Source organism: Hibiscus syriacus, unplaced genomic scaffold, assembly GCF_006381635.1.
Source record: "Hibiscus syriacus cultivar Baekdansim isolate YM2019G1 unplaced genomic scaffold, ASM638163v2 tig00110236_pilon, whole genome shotgun sequence".
In the NCBI taxonomy this organism is placed as follows: Eukaryota; Viridiplantae; Streptophyta; class Magnoliopsida; order Malvales; family Malvaceae; genus Hibiscus; species Hibiscus syriacus.
In genome coordinates this window covers 566,224-592,246 of record NW_024062640.1, presented here as the reverse complement: position 1 = coordinate 592,246, position 26,023 = coordinate 566,224, and the positions used below count along the sequence as shown (strand labels likewise).

General features: G+C 34.0%; 1 protein-coding gene across 1 annotated transcript; it reads right to left on the bottom strand.

Annotated features, from left to right (window-relative positions):
* Nucleotides 1-4,569: 4,569 nt before the first annotated feature.
* Nucleotides 4,570-5,151, bottom strand: LOC120114612. Its single transcript, XM_039135463.1, has 2 exons — nucleotides 4,972-5,151; nucleotides 4,570-4,818 (listed from the first exon to the last, which is right to left on the bottom strand). Exons 1-2 carry the CDS (start codon nucleotides 5,149-5,151, stop codon nucleotides 4,570-4,572), a joined length of 429 nt encoding a protein of 142 aa, XP_038991394.1.
* Nucleotides 5,152-26,023: the final 20,872 nt, after the last annotated feature.

Here is a 26,023-nt window from a genome sequence, read left to right as displayed (position 1 = left end):
TGAAAGTTAAGCGGTCTAAAATTTCAGCCCTCAGCAAAAAGTTTGGTTTCAACATGCTAGACTGATTTAGAAGTCAAACACCTTTCTCTAGGCTAAGATCCTTTGCAAGCGTGTGTGTGTGATTGTATCTAGTCTATGCTTACCAAAATTAGAAAGTTCCTAAGTAAGTTCTTTTGTTTTTCCATGGCATAAAATTATTCATTAAGCACACTATTACTATCGTTTATTCAACATTTAAACTTTTTTATTTTTTTCAAATTTTCATTTCAGTTTTTTTATACTACACAAGGGGAGTCAATCTATCACAACTACCATCCCACACTCTAGATGGATAGAAGCATACCTTCCATCCCCAAGCTAGTCAAGAAAAGTCATCCCGTGACTGCTTTCATTCACTCTTGTGCTAAGGGCCATTTATTCATGGTGTTTCTAGGCAATGTTGACAAATAGAGGAGTGTCCTTCTATTGTTATGCCAAGGCATTTATTTACAACACAATTCAAACATCAATACTAAGGAGTTTAACTTAGCCTTTTAATGCATTAATTTAGCAGTTTAGTTCATTACCAATATTTTATGCCACTGCACGCAAAATTTCTTTCATAAATTTTTTTTAAGTTCTCAAGCATAGAAAACATACAATTATGTTCAAAGAATGAAGTCCTGGGGTCGGTTCTATCCTCCTCATCACTCATGTACATTAAGTACTAGTCATGGAAAAAATATTTTATCATCATTAGGAGTCATCAACTTATTCCAAGTAGCTAACATAATACTAACTAATGCCATAACAAAATTTTATTGCTAACTTTATAAATGCAAATGAAAAGTACGAGCATAATACCTCCCCTAAACTTGAGCGATGCATTATCCTCAATGCAGTGTCTTTAGTAACAGGCTCAACTATGTCTTCAGGTTGGGCATTTTCTTTATCAAACAATTCTGGCTGAAACACCTGAGTATGCTCCAAGGAAAATGGGGAAGGGTGGCATTTATTAGAGAGATGAGCCAAACATTTTTTACTGAGGTAAAACATGTTTTCTTACCTTTTGGTGCTACTGTTGGCTTTGGCTTGGGCAAAATCTCATTGGGGAAGGGTTGCAGGTCTTCATTGGAGATTGGTAACAACTCTTTGAAGAATGCGTTCAGTTGAGCATCCCACACCTTGACATATGTAAAGAAGGTCTCCATGTGGCCCTCCAAATTCTCCAAACTTTCCTTGGCTTCTTGATTGGAAGTCACCACAACAGCCATCCTTATCGCGGTAACTAATTTCACACCTAGCTCCAACACTTCACCCGAGGCATCATCATCAAAGCTCATCAACTCATGTACTTTCTTCTTTCTAATGCCCTCCTTTGGCTTGATAGATTCCTCAACGGGTTCCTTGGGGACTTTCTTTTTCCTACACAGGGCAGTAATTAAATTTGGGAAAATTAAACTACATCTAGGTCTGTTGGTATATTCATGGATTTGCTCAAAGATAATAACCGATGTTGATTTATTGTCCGTATATTATAGAGTGAAGGAGCATTAATCGCCTTAGCAACACATTTGAATTATGGGATTTGGACATTAGCTTACCCTTGAGAAAATGGTTCCATAGCTTGGCAACAAGCTTGAGGTCACGACGATCAACTCGCTTGCGGTTCGGAGCATTTTCTTTAAATTTGGGCCAGCCAAAGCACATGTATTTGAGTACATCATCATATTTTTCAAAATTTTCCTCGACGAAAAATTTCTTGTTCATGTCCTCAACCTTCCCAAGCTTGAAGTAGTGGTTTATAGCTGAAGGGAAAACTGGATGAGTGTGCCTCAGACGTACACTGATTGTTGGGACTGGTCTCCTAGGTGAGCATAGAAATCTTTTACCATTGTTGGTGCCACAGCCTTTGGGTGTCTCACAAACTTATCTCATATGTGTTTCTTAACAATATCCATTACCTTAGGTCTGAATGGCTCCTCATCCTCGTCGAGAAACACAAAACCATCCTCTAGGTAAACTTGTCATCTCTATGACACTTGAAAACTCTTATTGGTCTCTTTATTATGAAAACGCTGGAAGTTCTTGGCCTTGGTAGAGGAAGTTGATGCACTGGGGTTGGGTATTGAGTGAACCATGTTATTGCTGTAGTAGGAGTTGAACATGAAAATAAGAAAGTTTGAAAGTTTGGAACAATGGCTATGGTTTTTTAGGGGAGCAAGGAAGGGAAAAGAAAAGTGAAAAAAGAAAATAAACACAAATGAAAGATAAGAGAGGAAGAGAAATGGGAAAGAGATAGAAAATTAAAATATGGTGGTTTTTTGAGAAAAATGTGGGTAAGTGGGGTTATTTTTTTAGGGTTAATAGATGAAAAGTAAAAAGTAAGGATAATGGGCAATAAATGAGGGGATTTGATAAAATAAAATAAAATATTCCCCCAAACCCAATAGTTTAGGGTTTTTCATCTTCTAAAGCATGAGACCTCTCTATAGGCTGCCACCTGTCAAGAGAAAACTAAGGGAAAAAGTTAGAGAATAAAATAAAGCTAATAATTGTAAATAAAACATGTGCAAATTAAATGAAGTTAATTTATTTTTTATACATAAAGAAAAAATATTTTGCCGAGGCAAACATTTTCAAAGCATAGGAGAAAACTCTCAGGTGTCATGTAGTAGTAGCGTCGACTTGTCGCGCATGATAGGTGCTCAGTTATCGGCCTTTGACCTTTGGCCATTTACTTTAAATGTTGTTCCATCATCCAAATTCTTCATTTCTATTGCGCCGTGACTATGCACTTAATGCTTTGGGAAAGGCTCTGACCATCTTGACTTCAGCTTGCCCGGGAACAACTTCAATCTGGAGTTGTAGAGGAGCACTTGTTGTCCAGGAAAAAATCATCGTGGATAAATTTTTTTGTCATGCCACTTTTTTATTTATTTGTAGAGACGGGCATTCTCATAAGCCTGAGTTGTAAACTCTTCCATCTCATTTAGTTCCAGCAACGTCCTTTCCCTAGCATGTTGTGTATCCATGTTAAGTTTCTTGATGGTCCAAAATGCCTTGTGTTCCAATTACACGGGTAAGTCACATACCTTTCCATACACTAGCTAGAATGGAGACATTCCTAGTGGCATCTTAAAAGTTGTGAGGTAAGCCCCACAGTGCCTCATCTACCTTTGGTGACCAATCTTTTCTTCTTGTGTTGACAACCTTCTCAAGTATTTGCTTGATCTCGTGGTTGGAGACTTCAGCCTGTCCATTGGTCTAGGGGTGGTATGCCAAGGCAATTTTGTGAAGCACCCCATATCTTTGTAACGTTTTGGCAATTAATTTGTTATCAAAGTGGGTACACTCATCACTGATAATTGTTCTTGGTACTCTAAAATACGTGAAAATATTTTTGTGCAAGAATTTTAGTACGACCTTGGAGTCATTTCTAGGAGTTGCAACGAACTTGACCCATTTGGACACGTAGTCTATAGCCAAAATTATGTACATATCACCAAAGGATGATGAATATGATCCTGTAAAATCAATCCTCATACATTGAAGAGTTCAACTTCCAAAATATTTTTTAATGGCATCTCATTTATTTTCGATATATTCCCAGTGCGTTGGGAATGATCACATGACTTATAAAAGTCATGCACATCTTTAAAGAAGGTGGGCCAAAAAAACCAGATTGTAGGACCTTTGCAGCAGTCCTCACCCCACCAAAGTGCCCTTCACACGGGGATGTATGGCAATGAAATAGAATTTCCTTGTGTTCTTCTTCGGGGACGCAACTCTATATTATTTGATCAACAAATTGCTTGATTAAGAATGGTCCATACCAATAGCAATGGTGCACATCATGTCTGAACTTTTTTCTACCTTGACAAGATAAATCTGGCAGTATAATACCACTAACAAGAAAATTAGCTATGTCAGCATACCACAATGTTGTCCGGGCAAATAATGTTTTCTCGTCAGGGGATTCCTCCTAAATTTCTTTCATTTCATGGTAATTTTTTTGTTTTCTAGCCTAGACAAGTCATCTTCTACTTGGTTCTCGGTACCCTTCCTATCCTTCACCACTAAATCAAATTCTTGCAATAAGAGTATCCATTAATAAGCCTAGGCTTGGCATCCTTTTTATTCACTAATTATTTAATGGTTCAGTGATCGGTGTACACAATGACCTTAGTGCCTATAAAGTATTCCCTTAACTTATCGAAAGTGAATACAACGACAAGCAATTCTTTTTTAGTTGTTTTATAGTTAAGTTGTGCATCATTTAGGGTACAACTAGTATAATAAATGACATTGAAAATTCTACCTTTTCTTTTCCCTAGCATCGACCCTACTGCGTAGTCACTCGCATCGCAAATTATATCGAAAGGTGCATCCTAGTTGGGTGGAATAAAAATTGGTGACATGACAAGTTTTTCTTTTAGCTTCTTGAAGAAGTCGTCGTTGAAAAAAAAAGTTGATTTTACTGCAACAAAAGACAAATAGGCTTAAAAATCTTTGATGAAACACCTATAGAATCCCGTATGTCCCAGGAAACTCCTTATGCCCTTCAAAGTGATGGGTGAAGGCAACTTCTCAATCACTTCTACATTTGTCAACCTTGATGTCGCAGTGAGAAATTTTATGGCCCAACACAATTCCCTCTATCACCATAAAGTAATACTTTTCCCAGCTAAAAACAAGTTTGGCCTCCTCCCATCGCTTCAGTACTTTAGATAAATTGTTGAGGCATTTATTAAAGTTATCACTTGAGATAGAAATGTCATCCATGAAAATTTCCATGAAGTCCTCCACCATGTCATAAAATATTGCTATCATACACCTCTGAAAAGTTGTCAGGGTAATACATAGTCTAAACAAAATCTTCCTAAAGCCATAGGTTCCATATGGGTAGGCGAAGGTGGTCTTCTCCTGATCTTCTAGTGCTATGACAATCTAATTATACCCAGAATATTCATCGAGGAAACAATAAAATACCTTGCCCACCAAATGATCAAGCATTTGATCGATGAATGAGAGGGGGTAATGGTCATTCTTTTTCTCCTTGTTAAGCTTTCGGTAGTCCATGTAAATCCTCCAACTCGTAACGGTCCTCATCGTTAAGAGTTCATTATCCTCATTTTTAACCATTGTCTGCCACCTTTCTTCGGCACGCATTGAACTCGGCTAACCCAAGAGCTCTCGAATATGAGATATATCACCCCCAGCATCTAGCCATTTGATTATTTCCTTCACCACTTTCTTCATTATTAGATTGAGTCTTCTTTGGGGTTCCACAAAATTGCCATGAAAATTGTCTAGCTGGATCTTGTGCATGCATATGGTAGGGTTGATTCCCTTCAGGTCTGTCATAGTCCACCTGAGAGCTTTTTTATGCTACGACAAAATATTCAACAAACTACACTCTTGCTTAGGGGTTAGACTAGCAGATATAATAACCGGTAAAATATCATCACTACCTAGATAAACATATTTTAAATGTAATAACAAGGGTTTATGTTCCAAGGTAGGTGCATGATGCAGTGAAGGTTTTTGAGGTATGAATTCATCAAAGTCAAGGGGTTTGAATCTCATACCTGGTCTAGCTTGAAGCAAGCTAGACTGTTCCATATCTAATGAATATTTCTCAATCTCTGCACTTTTTTAATCTTTAATAAGTATGTCTTCTGCGTCAGTCAGAAATATTTTCCTCATTCTGAAAAATTTTATCTTTGAAAAATTGTCAGGCTTCTCAGGCTGTATATTATCACCGTGGCCAAAGTTTTCATACTCCTTAAGCTCAAAAATATTACCTTGGTAGAAATTGTCATACTCTAACAGATGTAAAAATTTACCATGGCAAAAAATGTCTACTTTAGCTTTCTGCATTGAATCCATGTCTTCAATGCATTGACATTCTTCAGATTCGTCAATATATTTCAGGGTGTTAATAACATTGATACTGACACTCTGATCGGCCACCCTCATCGTGAACTCTCCCTTCTCGTAATCTATTAAGATGCACCCAGTGGCTAAGCAGGGATGCCACAAAATAATAGTTGCATTTTTCGTCTGTCTCACAATCTAAAATGAAGAAGTTTGATGGAAAGAAAAACTTGTCCACTTTCATGATGACATCTTCAATCCTGCCCTCTGGACGAACGTGTGATTGGTCAACTAGTTTCAAGGTCACAGTGGTTGGTCGAGCATTACCCATTCCAAGCTTCAAAAATATGGACTTGGGCATCAGATTCGAACTTGATCCCAAGTCACATTGGGCTTTTCCAACATAGTTTTCACTGATGGAACAAGGTATAACAAAGCTGCCAGAATCTTTTCGCTTTGGTTGAATTTTACTCAGTGCAGAACAATATTCTTTCATTATGTCAATATTTTCCTGTCTTTCCACCTTTCTCTTTTTCGTGACTATTTCTTTTAAGAATTTGGCATAGGTAGGCATTAGATTAATGTCCTTGAGCAGTGGGACGTTGATATACAAGTTATCAAGGACATCAATGAGCTTTTTGAATTGCATCTCATGACTGTGTTTTTTCAACCATTAAAGAAAGGGTAGAGGAGGTCTGACATTAGCTGCTTCGGGTAGAGGTGAAACTTTTTGTGGCATTAAATTTTCCTCTATCAATAGGATGATTGGTTGAACCCTCGTATTGTCCTTCTCCATAGGCAATTATTCTTGTTCAACAAGTTCGTCATGACTTTCTTATTCTTATTTTATAACATTATGTCAAGAAATTTCTTGTTTCTTACCCCTAAACTAGTCTTCTTCATTCATCTGTGTACCACTCCTCAATGTAAGTGCACTGCATTGCTCATTTCTGTGAGGCTTAGTGACCTCAGTATCACTAGGGAGGCATCCTTGTGGGAAAACATGTAATGATGTGTCAATTTGGCCCACTTAATTCTCCAATGCTCTTAAAGGTTAGATATGGCTTTGCAATAATGTTGCTTGACTTTGTAAAAGTGTGCCTGGACTTTTAATTTTTGATGAATCTTCATGCATTAAGGCCTTTGTTAAAGCCATGAAATATTTTGTCGAAGCCATAAATTCTTGTAGATAAGCTTCAAGGGAATTATTATTTGAGGAAGATGCTAAACCTTTGTAAATATTTTACCACGACATCTGTTGATGCTGAAAATTCGAAGGTTCATAATTATTTTGTTGTGGCCTATTTAAGTTGCCAGCATGGTTATTGTGAGCCACTTGATTAACCCAAGAAAAGTTAGAATGCTAACGCCATATGGAATTGTAAGTGTTAGAGTAGGGGTTATTGTTGCTTCTATTGAAATTGCCCATGAAATGGATAGACTCTTGATTTTCTAAGAATTCACTCTCATGGTGGTTACCTCGGTAAAAAATACATGTCGAGTTGGTTTCTTTGACTTCCTTTACCTCATTGGAAAGTTGCAGGTTTTTAAACAATTTTTTTATGGCAAAAAGTTGGCCAGACACAAAATCCTTGGCGGTAAGTTCAAATGACATAGATACCTTTCTTCTAGTTCTAAGCCTTCTAATCAGAAATTGATAATCGTTTTTTGCTATCCTATCAAGGATATTAAAACATTCCTCGGGTGACATATCAAGCAATGTACCATTTTCCAAGACTTCCAATACCATGTAAGTGGGTGCATTGACTCTATTATAGAACATCATGACTTGCATCCAATCGTGGAATCTGTGGTTGGTGCATTTGTGAAGTAAAATTTTATATCGGTCCCAACACTCATACATAGATTCTTCATTTCCCTGGAAAAAAATTACGATGTCATTGCAATTTATATGTGCATGTTGGGTGGATTATACCTTAGCAATTATTTTTGTATAAGTTAGCCAAAGACTCTATCGAGCTGGCCACTGAGCCAAGTTCTTGCTTGGTCACGCAAAGAGTAGGGTAATAATTTTAGCTTCAGTACATCATCATGCACTAATTGTTTCCTAAATGAGACTCACACTTTAAGGAAAGCATGGACATGTTGCCTAGCATCTTCATTAGGCAAACCACCAAATTTACCGATGGAATTTAGCATGTTGAACATTACTGGTTTGAGCTCAACATGGGCTGTCTGAATTTCCGGTGCCAAGATTCCAGGATTGAGATCATCAAGAATAGGGTTTAAGTGATCTCATATAACTCATGGTCATGCAATATTTCTGGGAAGATTATTTTCCGTGGCATTTGTATATTCCTGATTACCTATTGGGTCACTAGCCTGATATGGTAATCAATACATGTTTCTTCGGGTAAGCTAAACTCGTCACATTTGTCTGAAAAATGTTTGATTTTAGGTTCAATGGGTAATAGTGGTTATCTGACAGTTCTTCTGGTCATGCAAAGACAAAAACCTACAAAAGAAATAAAGAAAACAAACAAGTAAAACTAAAACAAGAAACTAGCAAGAAAAACTTGCTATGGAAAAACTTTAAAAATACCTGCAGTTGTAAATCCCTCGTAATGACGTCGAAAACTTGATCACGTGTAAATGTGTGTGTTGTGGCACACAAGTCTATGCAAGTATACATAATTGATGCAAGTAATATAGTAGTGAGTGAGTATTATCTTCACATAGATTGAGGGAATTCTTTAAAGATTGCTACAACTAGGAAAAGGTGTCACTAACTAATCTCTAATGCCTAAATCTAATGATATAAACAAATGAAGAAATGTTCTATGGAAGATGGTATGAACAGATGGAAAAACGTTTGCTTAGGCAAGAATTATGTGTAGTGAAATGAGCATATAATTTTTGTTGTGGCAAGAAAAATATACAAGAGTAAACAAATAAAATTTGCAAAGGCAAAAATTAATTGCAAGAGTAAGTAAATAAAAGTTGTTAAGGCTAAGAATGTTTGAGTTCTGAATATAGACTAATAACCTAACACAATCAGACTTTTAACGGAGCATTAGGGTTGGATTTTCTACGACGAGAAATTATTCTATGCCTAGGATGATATAAATACACTATGTCTGTACTGCCCGACAGGATTTACTAGAAGTGTTCCTAGGCTATCTTTAATAAGGAACCTTATAATAGAATTGCCACGACAATACCTCTCAGCGTAAATTATAACCCTAGACTATCGATTAAGTATTATCCCTTTTAGTCGATTGAAACCCTCTCCTTATCTCTAAGGCAATCTCTCGATAACTCTTAATATTAGGTGTCATCTTCTATAAAAACAACTATCTCTCAACAGCTCTTATGAAGACAAGGAATATTATACCAAGGAACCAATCAATCTCTCAAAAGCTTTTACAGTGTTAAGACATAAGATTAAAAAAGTGATCAAGAAAACAATAAACATAAATATACTTAATCATCCACTAAACATAAAATAATGTATCATCCAAACATCTACAACACCAAATAAAATAATTCATGGGGCGGCTAAAATCAACCCATAATATTCATTAAGTATAAGCCCTTAAAAGATAAGAAATGAAGAACAAGGAGAAGAAAACTCCCAAAAATAGAGATGTTGTTGTGACATTAGACCATCACCATGACTACTTCAGTACGCTAGCCTCTCTCGAGGGCCTAGCCGCTACTTTAGTTAAGCCAAGATATGGAGGACACAAATGAAGCACGAGAGGGGAATGGTGGGGAAGTTACTGCAATAATATTTTCTAAGACTTTTTAGGGTAGGTGAGAGTGGGATCCTCTAAATGGTAGGCATAATGTGCTATTTATAGTGGGGAATTTCTAGGTTTTAGTTCCCTTGAAATTTCCCCATCTACCCTTGAATTCATGCCCATTTCGTGAATACTATGGTAGCTGACAGTGGTCTCAAAACCTTGGTAGGGGCAGAGTTTCACGTGAGGTGTATTGGATAGTTGGCTACGCGACGTCAGTAATTTTATCTCGTATTGCGTCAGACTTGTAAGATAAAACTTGTCGCGACAAAAACTTCCTCATGGTCATTATCTTTAGTTCATTTTCCCTTGCACAAAATTTGTCACGAAAAATATTTCCTCCTCTGTCATTTCCTATCACCTGCAACATCACAACCAGCACACAACCCTTCTCATCTGCAGCACTAATTTTATAAAGAATAACTAGCTGAGGCAAAACATTTCCACCACATGCATGAAATGTCCTAAATGCAACTGAAATGCAACGACAATGACTTTTGACAAACAATAACTTAAGTAAAAAGACCTAAAATATATAATATTTTTTAGGAGTTATCACTTCACATTTAATGGAAATCATCAAGAAATCAATTGGATTCAAATGGGGTCCACAACAAGAAGAAGCCTTCGACTTCTTAAAAGGTAAGTTATGATTGGCACCCATTTTTCGTCTTCTTTATTTCTATAACCCTTCGAGTTAGAATGTGATACCTAAGGAATATGCATAAGCGCAATACTCATACAGGAAAAACAACATATCGCTTACTTTAGTGAGAAGTTGAAAGTTGCATAATTGAATTACTCCACCTATGACAAAGAACTGCTTACTCTTGTTCGTGCACTCAAGTTTGGTAGCATTACCTTCTTCATAAATAGTTTTTTCATACTCAAAGACCATGAATCATTGAAGTGGTTGAATTTATTGAATCTTTTCCTCATGTGATTAAGTATAAACAAGGGAAATATAACATTGTAGCTGATGCATTATCCTTAAGGTACACACTTATTACACAAAAGCATGTTATTATTTTAGGTTATGAACATATTAAAGATGTTTATCCTTCTGACATAGATTTATCTGAAATATACAACAATTGTACTAAAGGTGCTTTTAACAAGTTTTATCTTGTAAATGTCTTTCTTCTTTGAATAAACAGGTTGTGTATACCACAACGATCATGGTAGGAACTTCTATTCAATGAATCTCATTTGGGAAGACACATGGGACACTTTTGATGTTAATAAAACACTTAACATGATCCAAGAACATTTTTTCTGGCCATACACTCAAAATCATAGAAAAGGTATGTGCTACATGCTTTACATACAAACAAGCAAAATCCAAGTTAAATCTCAATGGGCTCTACACGCTACTTCCCATCTCTACTACTCTGTGGACTGATCTTTCTATGGATTTTATTTTGGGCTTACCTCGAACCAAGAAAGGTCGAGATAGTATATTTTTGGTTGTTGATAGATTTTCTAAGATGGCATATTTCATCACATGTCACAAAACTGATGATGCAACAAACATCGCGAATTTATTCTTCCAAGAGATAGTACGACTTCATGCCATACATCATACCATTATGTTCAATCGAGACACAAAATTTATATAAGCCTCTTTTGAAAGTTATTTTGGGGTAAGATAGAACGAAACTCCTTTACTCCACTACTTGTCATCCACAAATCGATGGGCAAATTAAGGTAATAAATCGAATTCCTGGTTCTCTTCTGCGTACCATGGTAGGTAAAAACACTAGAAATTGGGAATAATGTTTACCATTTGTTGAATTTGCTTATAATCGATCCATTCATTCCATAATAAGTTATTCTCCCTTTAAATTAGTTTTTAGATTTAATCCACTAATGCCATTGGGTCTTATTCCATTTCCATTAGAACATATCAGTAGTTTGGATAGTGACCAAAAAGTTAAATTTGTTAAGGACCTCCACGTCAAGGCAAAACGAAAAAAAAAGGAGAAAACTTACGAAGCCATGGTAAATAGGGTAAACAAAGGCAGGCGCCACCTCATCTTTGAACATGGAGATTGGGTTTGGGTGCACATGAGGAAAGAATGATTTCCTAAATAACGAAATTCAAAACTAGGCCCATGAGGTGATGGACCATTCCAAGTGCTCGAGTGAATCAATGACAATGCTTATCATATTGACCTTCTAGATTTGTGGATGAATCCTTATCAGAAAGAGGGAAATGGTACATGCACCACACGCCTAGAAGATGGTCTTACTTTTTCTCCAGGACCTATCACCAGAGGATGGGCCAAACTATAATCCAGGCCTCGTCAGCAAGGGCGTTCAAGCATACGTGGAATTAGAAAAGTTCAAGGAGGGAAAACCATTTCTCCTTTCCCCCTCATCAACTTGGTTTTCAAGAACCTAAATCATTTCCAGACCCAAATTGTGAAGCCCATTAAGACATGTACGAAACTGAGTTTGAACCACCTTGAGCCTAATATTTTGTAAAGTTACCCAGTGTTGCATATATAAAACATGGGCTAACTCATAGACTTAATGATAATTATTTTACTTTATTTTATTTAGGATTAGGCCCAATAAGCCATTGAAATTTAACCTTTAATATTTTATCATTCTTTCCAAGCAAGCCCATCATGCCCAAAGGCCCTATCAAGACCCATTGTCCTTACTTATCACATGCTTGAGCACCTATCAAGAGCCCATATCACCATTTCCACCTATTCATCTTCTAGAAGGGAAATCTGAATTGTGCATCAAGTTCAAGACTCCTTTCAAGTCATCTTTCATCTGTACCGTTGGATCAAAAGTTTCATCAATGGCCACCATTCAATGCTGCCCATTACACATAGATTTAGGAGAGTTTTATTTATTTTTGTTGTTGTTTATATTACTATTTTTTTGTTATTCATGTTAGAATGAGGACTCTCCAACCCCTGTATAAGGAGGTCTTCCCCTCTTATTGTAATTATCAACTTTTCTTCTCTTATATACAATACAATGAGAGATCATTTTTGCAAGAGCTAATTGCTTTGTGCTTTTGAAGCATCTTCTTATTTAGTTCTTCCAAGTTCTTGAGATATAGATCTTCACACTCTAGTTTTCTTTTTCATTACGATTAGGAGGGCTTATTAGAGTCGTATTATCAAGTTCCCTTTTCATTGCGACCAGGAGTATTCGTTAGGACATATTCATATATCTTTGTCATCCACACGACATAATCATCAACTTATCCATCAATGACGCCACCCCCATATAACCTATCAGGTTTGTGATAACCCCTAAAAAGAGGAGTCGTAAATTTTCAATTACGTTTTTCTTTCAATCCGATTTCAAATTTGTATTCACTATCTTTCTCATCTTTCTATTCTCTTTCTAACGAGCCATTATTTGTCAAGATCAGATCATAAATATATTTAGCGCATAATAAAAGGGAAGATAGGAACATCATTTATTTTCTTACATGTTTTATCTTTTGCCCTAATATATTACATTATTCTCTTGTCTCTTATTCAATCTGATTATCCTTCCTTTTATTGTCTCAATATTATCTTTTTGTTTATTTTTCTAGCAACTAAAAGTCTCTTTAAACCTTAATCTTGATGTCATTTTCCAAAGTAGCCTTCAAAGTCATTTGGTTCTTTATCGAGTCTAGAACTTTCCTAGGTTTATTCCCTCAACAAAAGCAATATTCATATCATTCACTACCGCTTCTCTATCAATTGGAATCAGAGTTCATAAAAACAATAAACTAACAAGAAGGAATCAAAACTAAACTAAAAAAATTTAAAAAGAACCTGAAAACAATGAAACTTTGCGAACTAGCTCTGTTGGGGTACTTCGACGAGTGATTCGTGCATAATAACTCAAATATATTTGATTATTCGAAGAATATTCCCAAATCTGATAACAATTGATAGAGAAATGGCAGCGGATGATGTGATCATTGCTTTCGTCGAGGGAACAAGCCTAGGAAGGTTTTAGACTCGACGATGAAACAAATGGCTATCATTCAGTGCTTTGGTATGGGTGGCAAGATTAGGGTTTTAGAGGAAATTTATTTGTTGGAAAATAGACAAATAAGATAAGATTAAGAGAATAAGAACAAGAGTAATAATATTAAAGATAATTAAAGACAAGATAAAATAAAGTAATAATTAAAGACAAAATGATAAATATGTAATAAAGGAAACAATGGATCTTCCCCTATTAAAGATTTTGTCTAAGGTAGTACTTTTTGTATTTGGATGGATGAATTCTCGTTGGAAAAAGGATGAAAAGATAAATAAAATGGTGAAAACGGAAATGAGATCAAATGGTCGAATTAAGAGAAAAACATATTTGAAATTTTACCACCGGTAGTATGTATAATGTCGCAAACCCTAGGGTTTATGGTGAAAATGGATTTAATGATGAAGATAGAGGTTAATAGTGATGGCTTGATGAAATATAGATGGATATGTCCTATCGAACTCTCCTAGTCGTAATGAAAAGGCAAACTAGATAATATTGCTCTAACCAGCTCTCCTAATCGCAATGAAAAGACAAATTGGAGTGTGAAGATCTCTCTCATGAAGTATGAAGAACTAAAGAAAAAGATGCTTCGAAGGCACAAGGCAATCAGCTCTTACAAAAATGATCTCTCATTGTATTGTATATAATAGAAGAAAAGTTGATAATTGTTTATTACAATAAGGGGGAAGGACCTCCTTATATAGGCTTAGAGGATTCCTTGTAGTAACATGACTAACTAATTAATTAATAATAAAACAATAATAAAATACTATCATAATCCATGTGAAGTGGGAAACATCAATCTTGGCCCTTGATGTAGTGCTTGATCCGGTGGTAGAGATGGAAACTAGGAACTTGAATGGATGACTTGATCTTTAACCGTTTGATATGAAAAAGGGTCCAGATTGAGCTTCTAGACAGTGGTGGCTTGGAGAATAAGATGAGGCTGCTAGGGACAAGCAAATTACCTTTCTAACCTTAATTCCTAAGATGGAAATATTAAAATTTACAAAAATCCTGTATAATCTTCTATAAGGATTTCTACACACGTTGTCTTCACTAAAATGATCATATCTTAATTTCTCGATATCATATTGATGCAATTCAAGAACCCTTGGAAAGATAAGAGACATTCTGTCATATATCTAGAAGACATGTTAACCAAATAACATGAATTTCCGTATTGGGCACTTTGTGTGTCAAAAGCTAAGAAATTCATACTAAGTGTATGAATTTTCGTATTGGGCACTTTGTGTGCAAAAAACTAAGAAATTCATACTAAGTGTATGAATTTCCGTATGGGCACTATGTGTGCAGAACTAAGAAATTGATACTAAAGGTATGAATTTTCGTATGGGAAATATATCTACAAATATAAGAAGTTCATAATAATTAGGTGAATTTTTCGTATTAGTAGTGGATATGTAACTCACCTAAATTATAGTAAGGGTTAAGAAATGACGGTATTAGCACTACCAATGTAAACTATAGAGTTTATAATGAGTGAGAGAGAGTTCATTGATATTATGAATAATTATTATAGTAGAAACTGTTCAAAAATACAATATTAATGGCCTAACTGTGCATTTGACAGAAATGTGTCAATCATGCTAGTTAGATGAAAGGTTAAGTGCCTTTGAGGCCTAACTATGCATTTGACATAAATGTGTCAATCATGCCAGTTAGATGAAAGGCTAAGTGCCTTTGAGGCCTAACTGTGCATTTGACAGACATGTATCAATCATGCCAATTAGATGAAGGCTAAGTTTCTTTGAGGCCAAACTGTGCATTGATAGAAAGGTGTCAATTAGGCTAGTTAGATGAACGGTTAAAGACCGTTGAGTATAAGATAAATGACCTAACTGTGCATTTGGCAGAAAAGTATTAATTATGCAAGTTAGATGAAAGGTTAAATGCCTTTGGGTAAAAGTCTGAAGAAATTATAATGTAATTTGATATAAACGGTGCATAAGTAGTATGACAGGATGTCATATAGATATAAAATGTATAATAATGCATGATTGGTATGAATGGATGTCATATAGATATAAAATTTACAATAATGCATGATTTGTATGAATGGATGTCATAAAGGCAAAACGTAAACAATGCATAAAAGGTATGAATGGATGCCAAAAATGAAATGTATAATAGTGTATAAAGGGCATGAAAGAATGCTATCAATGAAATGCATATGAGTGCATTTTGGTATGAAAGAATGCATAATGGTGCATTATAAGTATGAATGGATGCTCTCAATAAAAATAAGGAATAATGACTAAAGATATAAATGAAAAAAAGAAGAAAAATATAAAGAAAGATAGGTATTCTAAGCATACTAAAAATAAATAAGATAATTGTGAATGGAATAAGGTTTTACCGAGGAGGATTATAAGATCCTTAAAGAATATACGATTTAGTACAAACTAAATAAATTAGACATTCATATGTATACACAAAGGTTACTTTACAATATTATGTTTCACCAAGTAAATACTTAACGTGTGTTGTTTCCACACGTAGGTAAAAGTATAGATAAATTAATTAAGGAGTGCAACAGTAGCAACATATGTCATCTGTTTAGGTTGAATCTCATCAATAACGGTAGGAAAATTATGTTTATTTTGAACAATTGCTGGCATATAATCAATTTTAAAGAAAAATGTTCTGTAACGTATATAAAGTGGACATTTTGGTAGTATATTTCGATGATTGTTTTATCACTGTGCTAAAATGTTTTAATTTAAATTTTGAAACAAATTTTTAAGGGTTTTGAAATGACAAAATTGTTTTAAAAGTAAGGTGACATCCATATCTCGTATACGAAATGGTATATGGGAGATGTGTTTTACAATTAGCTTCCATGTGAGCCTAAAATTAGGAAAATATTGCTTGCAGGAAGAAATATTAGGAAAATGTAGAAAGTATCGATAATTTCGAATTTAAAAGAATATGGAAAATGAAAATGTTGTAAAATATTGGATTTTTTCAAAAATACCAGAGCAAGTTTCTAACATCATGATATATGTATAGATATTTTAACTATTATCATCTTCATCAACTTTCTCAATATATAAAAGTATTGATCATCATCGTGTAAATATTGATATTTTAAATTTTGATATTTGTATCAACTTTTTCAATATTTTAAAGTATCGATCATTACTGCATAAGTAATATTTTAACTTTATATCTTATCTTCAACTTTTTCAATATTTAAAAGTATCGATCATCATATATTAAGTATCGATACTTCATTGATAATATACTTGGGTACAACTATATTTATTATAGATATTGATAACATTTTTAACATTTAACATATTTTGTTCAAAGTTAAGGTAACATTTTAGGCGTAACACATTTCATTAATAAAAATATTAATATTCCAGATCGCAACATAATTTCTTAGTGAACCATGAAATTATTGGTCATAATCGTATTTATCATAGATATTCATAACATTTTTATCTTTTTACTTATTTTGTTTTCGTAGAAAATCTAAGGCTCCATCAACTTAAATATGCTGGAAATAAATACTGCAAAAGCACACCATTAGCACTGACATGACATATTAAAAATAAAATCAACAAATGAAAACCAAAACCATGTCGTGGTAAAACCACTACCATAGAAACAAATTTGCCCTGATGTCTATAATCATTGCAATAGACAGATTGTCCCTCAAAGTTAACACAGTCGCTCCAAGAATCCATACACTTGAAACAAGAGTGAATTGCAGTGGTACTGCTTTTCTATAGCATATGTAGAAAGCTTAGGAAGCCTTAGATAGGAATTGAGAGGATTTTTGAGTTGTTGGATGATCTGAGAAGTTGAAAATGTTTTTCTATTTATAGGTTAGATTCAAGGACAAAATCATCGAAGTAAAATTCAGATTAAATTCTAATTTTAATATTTTCAGATTTTATGTCTGTCATAAACGAATGAACATGGTGTCAAAGCTGTCCAGGTTCATAATTTGAAGATAGTTGTTACAACAACTAATTAACCTATAATTAAGTCCCCATAACTGAAGCAACATAATAGCTATCCAATTTATTATGTATATTGCTAAAATACTATCCAGATACATCATATATTCAGACAAGACAGAATTCAAAAAAAGATGCTTCTCAATTACATTTGACTGTTACTGACTTAATTTACAGAATTCTAAATGACAACTAATACAGTTGTTACACCTCTATAAATTTTTCATTGAATAACAACTCTCTGTTCAGCCTATAAATCTCAGAAAAAAAAATTATTTCACAATCTTTATACTCAGAAAATTTCTTACAATTTTTCTCCAAAAAGATAACGCGTGTGCGAACGTGTTAAATACAAGTATTGCCATGAGCCTCGAGCCTCAAGCCTCGAACTACGATCTCGACCTCCCACTCCATGTGGGATAGTGTCTAAAGCATTACCAATATTCCCCCACTAATGTCAAAGAATTCTTCCGAAACTCAAAAATAACCATTTTAGAAGAACAATAACGAGATTAGTAAATTAAGAACTAGTGAACGTATCTTGAACTTGTACATAGTGATGATGAGCAATCATTCTCCTAGATAAGTGAAACTAGTCTTGAACTTTCTAAGATAGGGGTAAACTCATAACATACAACTACCCCTTTCATCCCCCGAAGTTCTCGATGTGTAAAATATATATATATATATATATATATATACGAAAGTATATATTTGGCTATCTTACTTTAGGATTTTAGTAAGTATACTAGAAAACATCCCAACATTTTCCATAGAATATGGCTAATCCTTATCACTTACATAGGTTCTTTCATCAAGTTTATCTCAACATAAACTCCCTAAAATCGGGCTATGAAATAATTAAGAGCTTTTACAACATCTCAACCTCTTAATGGGTATGGTGAATTTCTTCGAGTTGATTTTAAATAAACCAACCAAGCTTTGAGATAGGAAATCATTAAGAATAAATATTCAATATCATTAATTAGTGGATTCAATATGTCTTTCTCAGTAAGAACACACAAAGTACTCTTGGGTTTGAATTCATTAAGAGTTTTAAGAAAACTCATTCTCTCTAGCGGTATGTTCATCTAGTCTTTTACAATAGGACTACCCACTCAACATTGAGTTGTGAACATATTAAGAATTAATATTCAGCCAAAACTTGGTAAATTTATCAAGTCTTTCTCACTAAGACCACCCTAAGTTTGGGATATGAATTTATTAATAGCAATTGAGCTCATCATGTGTATGTACATTATTCGTCACAGGGATAAGTTAGGAGAAACGTACACTATGAGTTTTTCCATGGCTTTGTTTGACCACTTTGAACTTAGATAACTAAGTTGGGTATCCACCTTGAATTCCTCAACCAATGGGATTTAAACACATCCCCTCGACGAATCTAGGACCAATTTCCTATTTAACCTTTTTATAACATCTCAAAAGTCGGGTCAATGACCAAAATAGAATTTTTGGTAATTTAGTGACCAATATCAAAAGAGATTGAAAGTTTAGGGATTTAAATGAAAAGTATTGATTTTGGATTTAAATAACCAAGTTTGAAGTAACAAGGGTATTATGGTCATTTTTCAGGAAAGATTTTTATTTCCCTTTATAAAGGGTGATAAGCATTTGGGAAGGAGATAATTTCTCCAGAGCATTCTTCAGTCCTCTTCTTCTTCCTCCCGTATCTCCAAGCTCAAAGGTGAGTTTCTTTGCTTTTGGATTAATTATTATTTTAAGGTTCGGTTATGATCTTTAGAGGATAATTAAGCTTAAGGAAATCTTAATTTGTTCTAAAACAACAAGATGAAAGATATAGAAGAGATTAAAGAAAATGAGTTTTTAAGTGAATTTTTGAAATAGAAGGAGTTAATAGATTTTGAAGTTGAATTTGACTTGTCAAGGGTTAAATTAAGAGATGTAAAGTGATAAAATCGGTTCCCCCTCATAGGGAATCGGTTCCCTAAGTGTAAAATTCAAATATTCGACCGTTGAACAGTGGGGGGAATCGATACCCCCTAGGGGGAATTGGATCCCTCCGAGCACACTGTTATTTATCAGAGCAAAACCATTCAGGGGAATCGGTTCCCTCTGGACAAACTGTAATTTTTGGCTTTGAAACGGTTCAAAATACTTTGTAAAATTGTTTTGAAATTATTTTAAGATTAAAACTTAATTTTACACTTTAGTAAGGATTTAAAATGAACTTTGAAATACTTTGAGTAATATTTTGATATTTGAATTAATATATCGAATATGCTTAGAAAAATTATTTTCAAAATTAAAATTCTTTTAATTTAATTTGTTATATCGAAACATCAAAATGTTTTTAACAATCTCCCCATTTTTTATATAACAAAACATTTTAAGATTTTCTAATTTCAAAATGAATTTTGATTTTGAAAAATACTACTCCCCCTTACTTTAACACTTTCACCCCCTTTTTGTTAAATCAAAAAGACCCTATAAAAACGTTTTAAACAAGAATTTTGAAAAACATAAGCCAATTGATTTGTTAATATAAAGCTTAAGCTGATAAGATCATAATCAAAAGAGAGGTTAGCCATTAGTTTCATAATCAATATTCATAAACATGTAATGGATAATTGGTCATATATGTCTAAAGATGCAAAATAAACACGAAATCCAAATCAAATGTATTAAACATAAGTTCGGACAAACAAAAATAAGCAATCCAAAAGCATTCAAAATGTTTTAACAATAATGCAAATATCCAAGTTCAATCCAAACAAGCAAAGCAAAGATCAAAGTTTAAGCATCCGTAGGAGGATCGGGAGGAGGGAAATGAGCTCGCATAGCGTTGGTTGCTTCATTGTTTGCACGCATCTCCCGGAGAATTTCCAATTGTTGAGTGTCCATAGTCGAAAAGTGAGATTCTATGAAAGTGAAGCGAGAATCCAATGATGCATAACGGAAATCAAATGTCTCCATAAATGATTGAAAATATGGAGGCACTTGATCTTCTTACTGAGCTTGTTCCTCGTGCTGCTCCGGCTCATCGTCGGCTTCGTAAATATCTTGCATTAACTGTTCAAGCTCAGGATCATCGTAAGCTTCTGGTGGAGCTTGCGAAGAACTAGCTCCCGGAGTATTCTCAGAAGATCAAACCCATTCACATGTTTCTTTATTCTTTATCCATCCCGCTCTCGTTAAGGAAATAAGATTAATTTGTTTTTTGAGAGGAAAGATGACATCTAGACCAACTCTAAGCTCGGCTTTAGAAAATAGATTACTCAGAATGCAACCGTAAACTAGAGTTGAACAGAGTTTCTTATTAGGAACAAGATTTACGGTTTCAACAATTTCAGCAAAAATAATCTGAGGTAGGTTTATTTTAATATTGTTTTGAAAACAATGTAACCACTAAAGATCCAAGGCTTTAAGAGTTGAGTAACGATCTCTGGATGGTCAAAACCACCAAGAAATCATTAGATGAAGAAAACGATGATTTTTAGGACCAGGATGATTGAAGCACGAGTTTTGGATAGTCATATTAGGATCAACGGGATTAGGAATAGGAATTTCAGGAATAGGAGGAGGATTTGGAGGTGGATTTGGTTGTTGGTTTGAACGAATCGATGAAAACCTAGCACGTTTAGGACTTGACAGGGTTTAAGAAAATCGGAATAGAATGAATAACCTGCAATTATAAAACACATGTATGCAATGTAATCAATCCCAAAACTCAATTGAGTCATCAATATTTCAAGGTTCTCTAAACCAATCCTAATGGGCAAAGTTTTTGAAAAACTTATTGAAAAATAAGGTTTTGAAAATCAATATATGTATAGTTTTCATAACAACAACACAATTCAATCAAAACACAATCATTTGAAAAACAAATTTTTTTTATTTCGAAAATTTCAAAGAATTTTGGAAAATTTTTTGAAATTTTGATGAAATTAGTTGTAAAATCTAGTTTCTAATCACTAAAAAATCAATGCCCAATCACTATTTCAATCTAGAAATAATTAAAACTAGTTCTATGTTCAAAATTTGATAAAATAGAAGTTTTAGAAAAATACCTTGAAGATTTTCGGATTTTGTGAGAATGTGATGATTTTTGCACTAATTTGATGATTCCAACAGGTTTAGGAGATGGTATTTGAAGTAATTTCGATAAAAAATGTTGTTTTTGATTCAAAGTGATGATTTGGGGAGAGAGAGGAGGAGAACGGTGAATAGAAGAGAAAAAGAGAGGGTTTAAAAATTTTGGGTGTTATGCCCGTGTTAAAAATCAGAACCCCAGGGGGTATCGATTCCCCTAGGGGGAATCGGTTCCCCTTCAAAGGGGGAATCGGTTCCCCTTCAAGGGGGTATCGATTCCCTCTGCCCTATAATTCAAAAAATTTGTATTTTAAACACTCAAAATGCTAAATTAATCTTTTCTAGTGGTATTGTCAACTCATATATCAAAAATTAATTATGTTCAATCAATCAAATTAATCCTTAAACTACATTTGAACATAAAGTTAATTTTTCACCAAGAATCATAAACTCCCCTAACTAATAGCAATGAATGTAATCAGAAATTACTATTATAAGCATTTTTCATTTATTCTTTAAAGTGCTAAAATTATTTTGAACACTTAGTGAAGATAGGTCAGTTAAACCTAATTCTCTCCTAAGTGTCCAAAAATATTCCTTATCTAAAGGTTTTGTAAAGATATCCGCTAATTAATGCAAAGTATCAACAAATTCTAAAACTACATCTTCCTTAGTGACATGGTCTCTAATGAAGTGATGTCTTATTTCAATGTGCTTAGTTCTAGAGTGTTGGATGAGATTTTTAGTGAGACAAATAGCACTAATATTGTCACACTTGATAGGAATGGTACCTATTTCAATTCCATAATCAAAAAGTTGTTGTTTCATCCATAAAACTTGTGCACAACAACTACCAGCCGAAATGTATTCCGCTTCAGTGGTAGATAATGCAACACAATTTTGTTTCTTTGAAAACCAAGAAATCAACATATTTCCAAGGAATTGGCAAGTACCGGAGGTGCTTTTCCTATCTAATATGCATCCTCCATAATCCGCATCAGAAAAGGCATGAAAGCTAAAGCTAGAGTCTCTAGGATACCAAAGTCCTAAACTAGGAGTGTCCTTAAGGTATATAAAGATTCTCTTAACAGCTAGTAAATGTGATTCCTTAGGGCATGATTGAAATCTAGCACTTAAACAAACACCAAATTTCTTGAGCATATCTTTGACGTACTTAGCTTGATTGATGAAGATGTCATCTTTTATTTGCTTGATTTGGAGTCCCAAGAAAAATGAGAGCTCCCCCATCATGCTCATTTCGAATTCGCTTTGCAATAGCTTAGAAAATTCTTGGCAAAGAACATCATTAGTAGAACCAAATATTATATCATCAACATAAATTTGAACTACTAATAAATTTTTACCTTTATGCTTTAAAAACAATGTAGTGTCAACCTTCCCTTTTGAAAAACCTTTTTCAATTAAAAAGTTTGACAATCTTTCATACCAAGCTCTAGGAGCTTGTTTTAAACCATAAAGTGCTTTTGTCAATTTAGGAACATGATCCAGAAATTTTGAATCTTCAAAACCTGGAGGTTGTTCCACATACACTTCTTCTTTTATAAAACCATTTAAAAATGCACTTTTAACATGCATTTGATATAATTTAAATTCATGAAAACATGCAAATACTAATAACATTCTAATTGCTTCCATCCTAGCTACGGGAGCGTATGTTTCATCATAGTCTATGCCCTCTTCTTGTGTATACCCTTGACCAACAAGTCTAGCCTTGTTTCTCACTATATTACCACTCTCATCAAGCTTATTCCTAAATACCTCTCAAATTGATTTAACTCTTCTTTCATAGCCATAATCCAATGTTCATCATTTAATGCTTCTTTAATATTCTTAGACTCTATGCATGAAATAAATGCAACATAATTACAAATATTTCTAAGAGAAGATCGAGTTGTTACCCCTTTATATGGATCACCTATAATCTCACCATCCTTGACATAGTTGTACTCTCTTGGATAAGATACTTCCCTTTCTTCAATGGTTGGATTCTCGAGAGGATCATGAGTTTCCTCATCTTTCATTTCTTTCTTTGATGATGATTCTCCAACGTCATGTCTAACGTCATTTGTATTTATAATACCTACATCATCATTAACACAAGAATCTTTCCTCGGAAGGAGATTATCATCGAAAACAACATGTATAGACTCTTCTACAACTAAATTTCTTTTATTAAATACTCGATAAGCTTTAGAATTTAAGGAATAACCCAGAAAAATTCCTTCATCACTTTTAGCATCAAATTTGCCAAGGTTTTCTTTACCGTTGTTTAAAACAAAACATTTACATCCAAAAGGATGAAAATGTCTAATGTTAGGATTTTTATTTTTGAAAATTTCATATGAAGTTTTCTTTAAAATTGGCCTAATCATTACTCGATTTACAATATAACAAGCGGTATTTGTGGCTTCCGCCTAAAAATATTTTGGCAAATTATTTTCACAAAGCATGGTTCTAGCAATTTCTTCTAAAGTTCAATTTTTCCTCTCAACAACTCCATTTTGTTAAGGGGTTCTAGGTGCTGAAAAATTATGGCTAATACCATTATAATTTCAAAACTCATTAAATCCAAGATTTTCAAATTCAGTGTCATGATCACTTCTAACACTAGTGATAGAGTAGGTTTTTTCGTTTTGGATTACTTTTGAAAATGTGATGAAATTTTCTAATGCTTCATCTTTAGTACTTAAGAATAGAACCCAAGTATATCTAGAATAGTCATCCACCAAGACAAATGCATATTGTTTTCCACCCAAGCTAGTAGTCCTAGTTGGCCCAAAAAAGATCTATATGGATCAATTGTAATACTCTACTAGTTGACACATCATTAATGGATTTAAAAGAAACTCACTTTTGTTTTCCTTTAGCACAAGCATCATAGATTTTATCATTATCAAATTTTAGTTTAGGCAGCCCTCGAACCAATTCTCCTTGAACTAATCGTTGCAAAACACTCATGCTAGCATGTCCTAGTCTCCTATGCCGTAACCAACTATCATGCTCATCCTTAGAAACTAGGCACAAATTAGTCATATCAATAGAATCTAAATGCACCATGTATATGTTTCCTATTCTATTACCAATAAGCATAATCCGATTAGATGCAATGTCAATGACTTTACAACCATTAATTTCAAACATGACATTGAATCTCTTATCGCATAATTGACTAATACTCAATAGATTATGCTTTAATCCATTCACATATAACACATTTTTAATTTGTATGGAAGAGGTATTATCTATAGTACCAATACCTTCAATGTGACCTTTTGAATTATCACCAAAAGTCACTTCTCCTCCATTTTTGGCTTTAATCTCTATGAATCAGCTTTTGTCTCCGGTCATATATCTCGAGCATCCACTGTCAAGGTACCATGAATTTAGATTTGTTTCCCGTGCCTTGTAGCAATGCTCCTTTTCCTACAAACATAGATTAATTTCTAATTTTTGGTACCCAAATTCTTTTGGACCCATATTCATTAGTTTCTAAAATCCTTGTCCCCTTTCGTATCCATTTATGAAGGACATTCTTATCTTTAGTAGTAATGAATTCCTTAGGAACCCATAAACTCCTAACAATTTTGCCATTCAAGGTTCGTTGAGGACTTCTATGATTGTAGCTTCTAAAACTTTTCTTAACAAAGTTGGATTTTAAATTCTCACCTTTTTCAAAACTTTTTGTTCCAACCTTATTAAAAGAAGTTTTAAGATCATCAATATTCTTTTGATGATAATCATGAACTTTTGAAAGTAAGTTATGCAAATCAGGATTTTTCTTTTCAAAATCATTAATTTTGATTTGCAATTCTTTGATCTTACTTTCAAGCTCATTGTTGGTCTTGGATATAAGACTATTTTCATTTTTCAATTTTGAAATATCATTTTTTTTATTTTGAAAATAGAGTCTTATAATCTGAAGCCAACCCATTATAATCCTCTAATAACTCATCATAAGATAATTCATCCAAATCGAATGAGTTCGAGGTTACCTTAGAATCTTCCCCGATAGCCATCAAGCAAGTTTGTAACTTCTTGTTCCTCTTCATCGGAACCTTCTTCATCGCTCCATGTAGCTACATGAGCCTTGTGCTTCTTTTTGGATTGACCATTTTTCTTCAATTGTGGGCAATCATATTTGACATGCCCCAGTTTTTTGCATTCATAGCAAATGACTGGGTCCTTCTCTTTTGGTTCATTTTTTAGGCCTTCATTTCGTTTGAATTTTCTTTCTCGGTAAGGTCTCATCATTTTTCTGAACTGTTTGGCAAACAATGACATTTCCTCGTCATCGACATCTTC

Coding starts and splice junctions, on each gene's coding strand:
- LOC120114612 (XM_039135463.1), bottom strand. CDS start 5,151: ATGCGTGCCGAAGAAAGGTGGCAGACAATGGTTAAAAATGAGGATAAT. Junction 4,819..4,971: donor TTGATCATTTGGTGGGCAAG/GTATTTTATTGT, acceptor ACAACTTTTCAG/AGGTGTATGATAGCAATATT.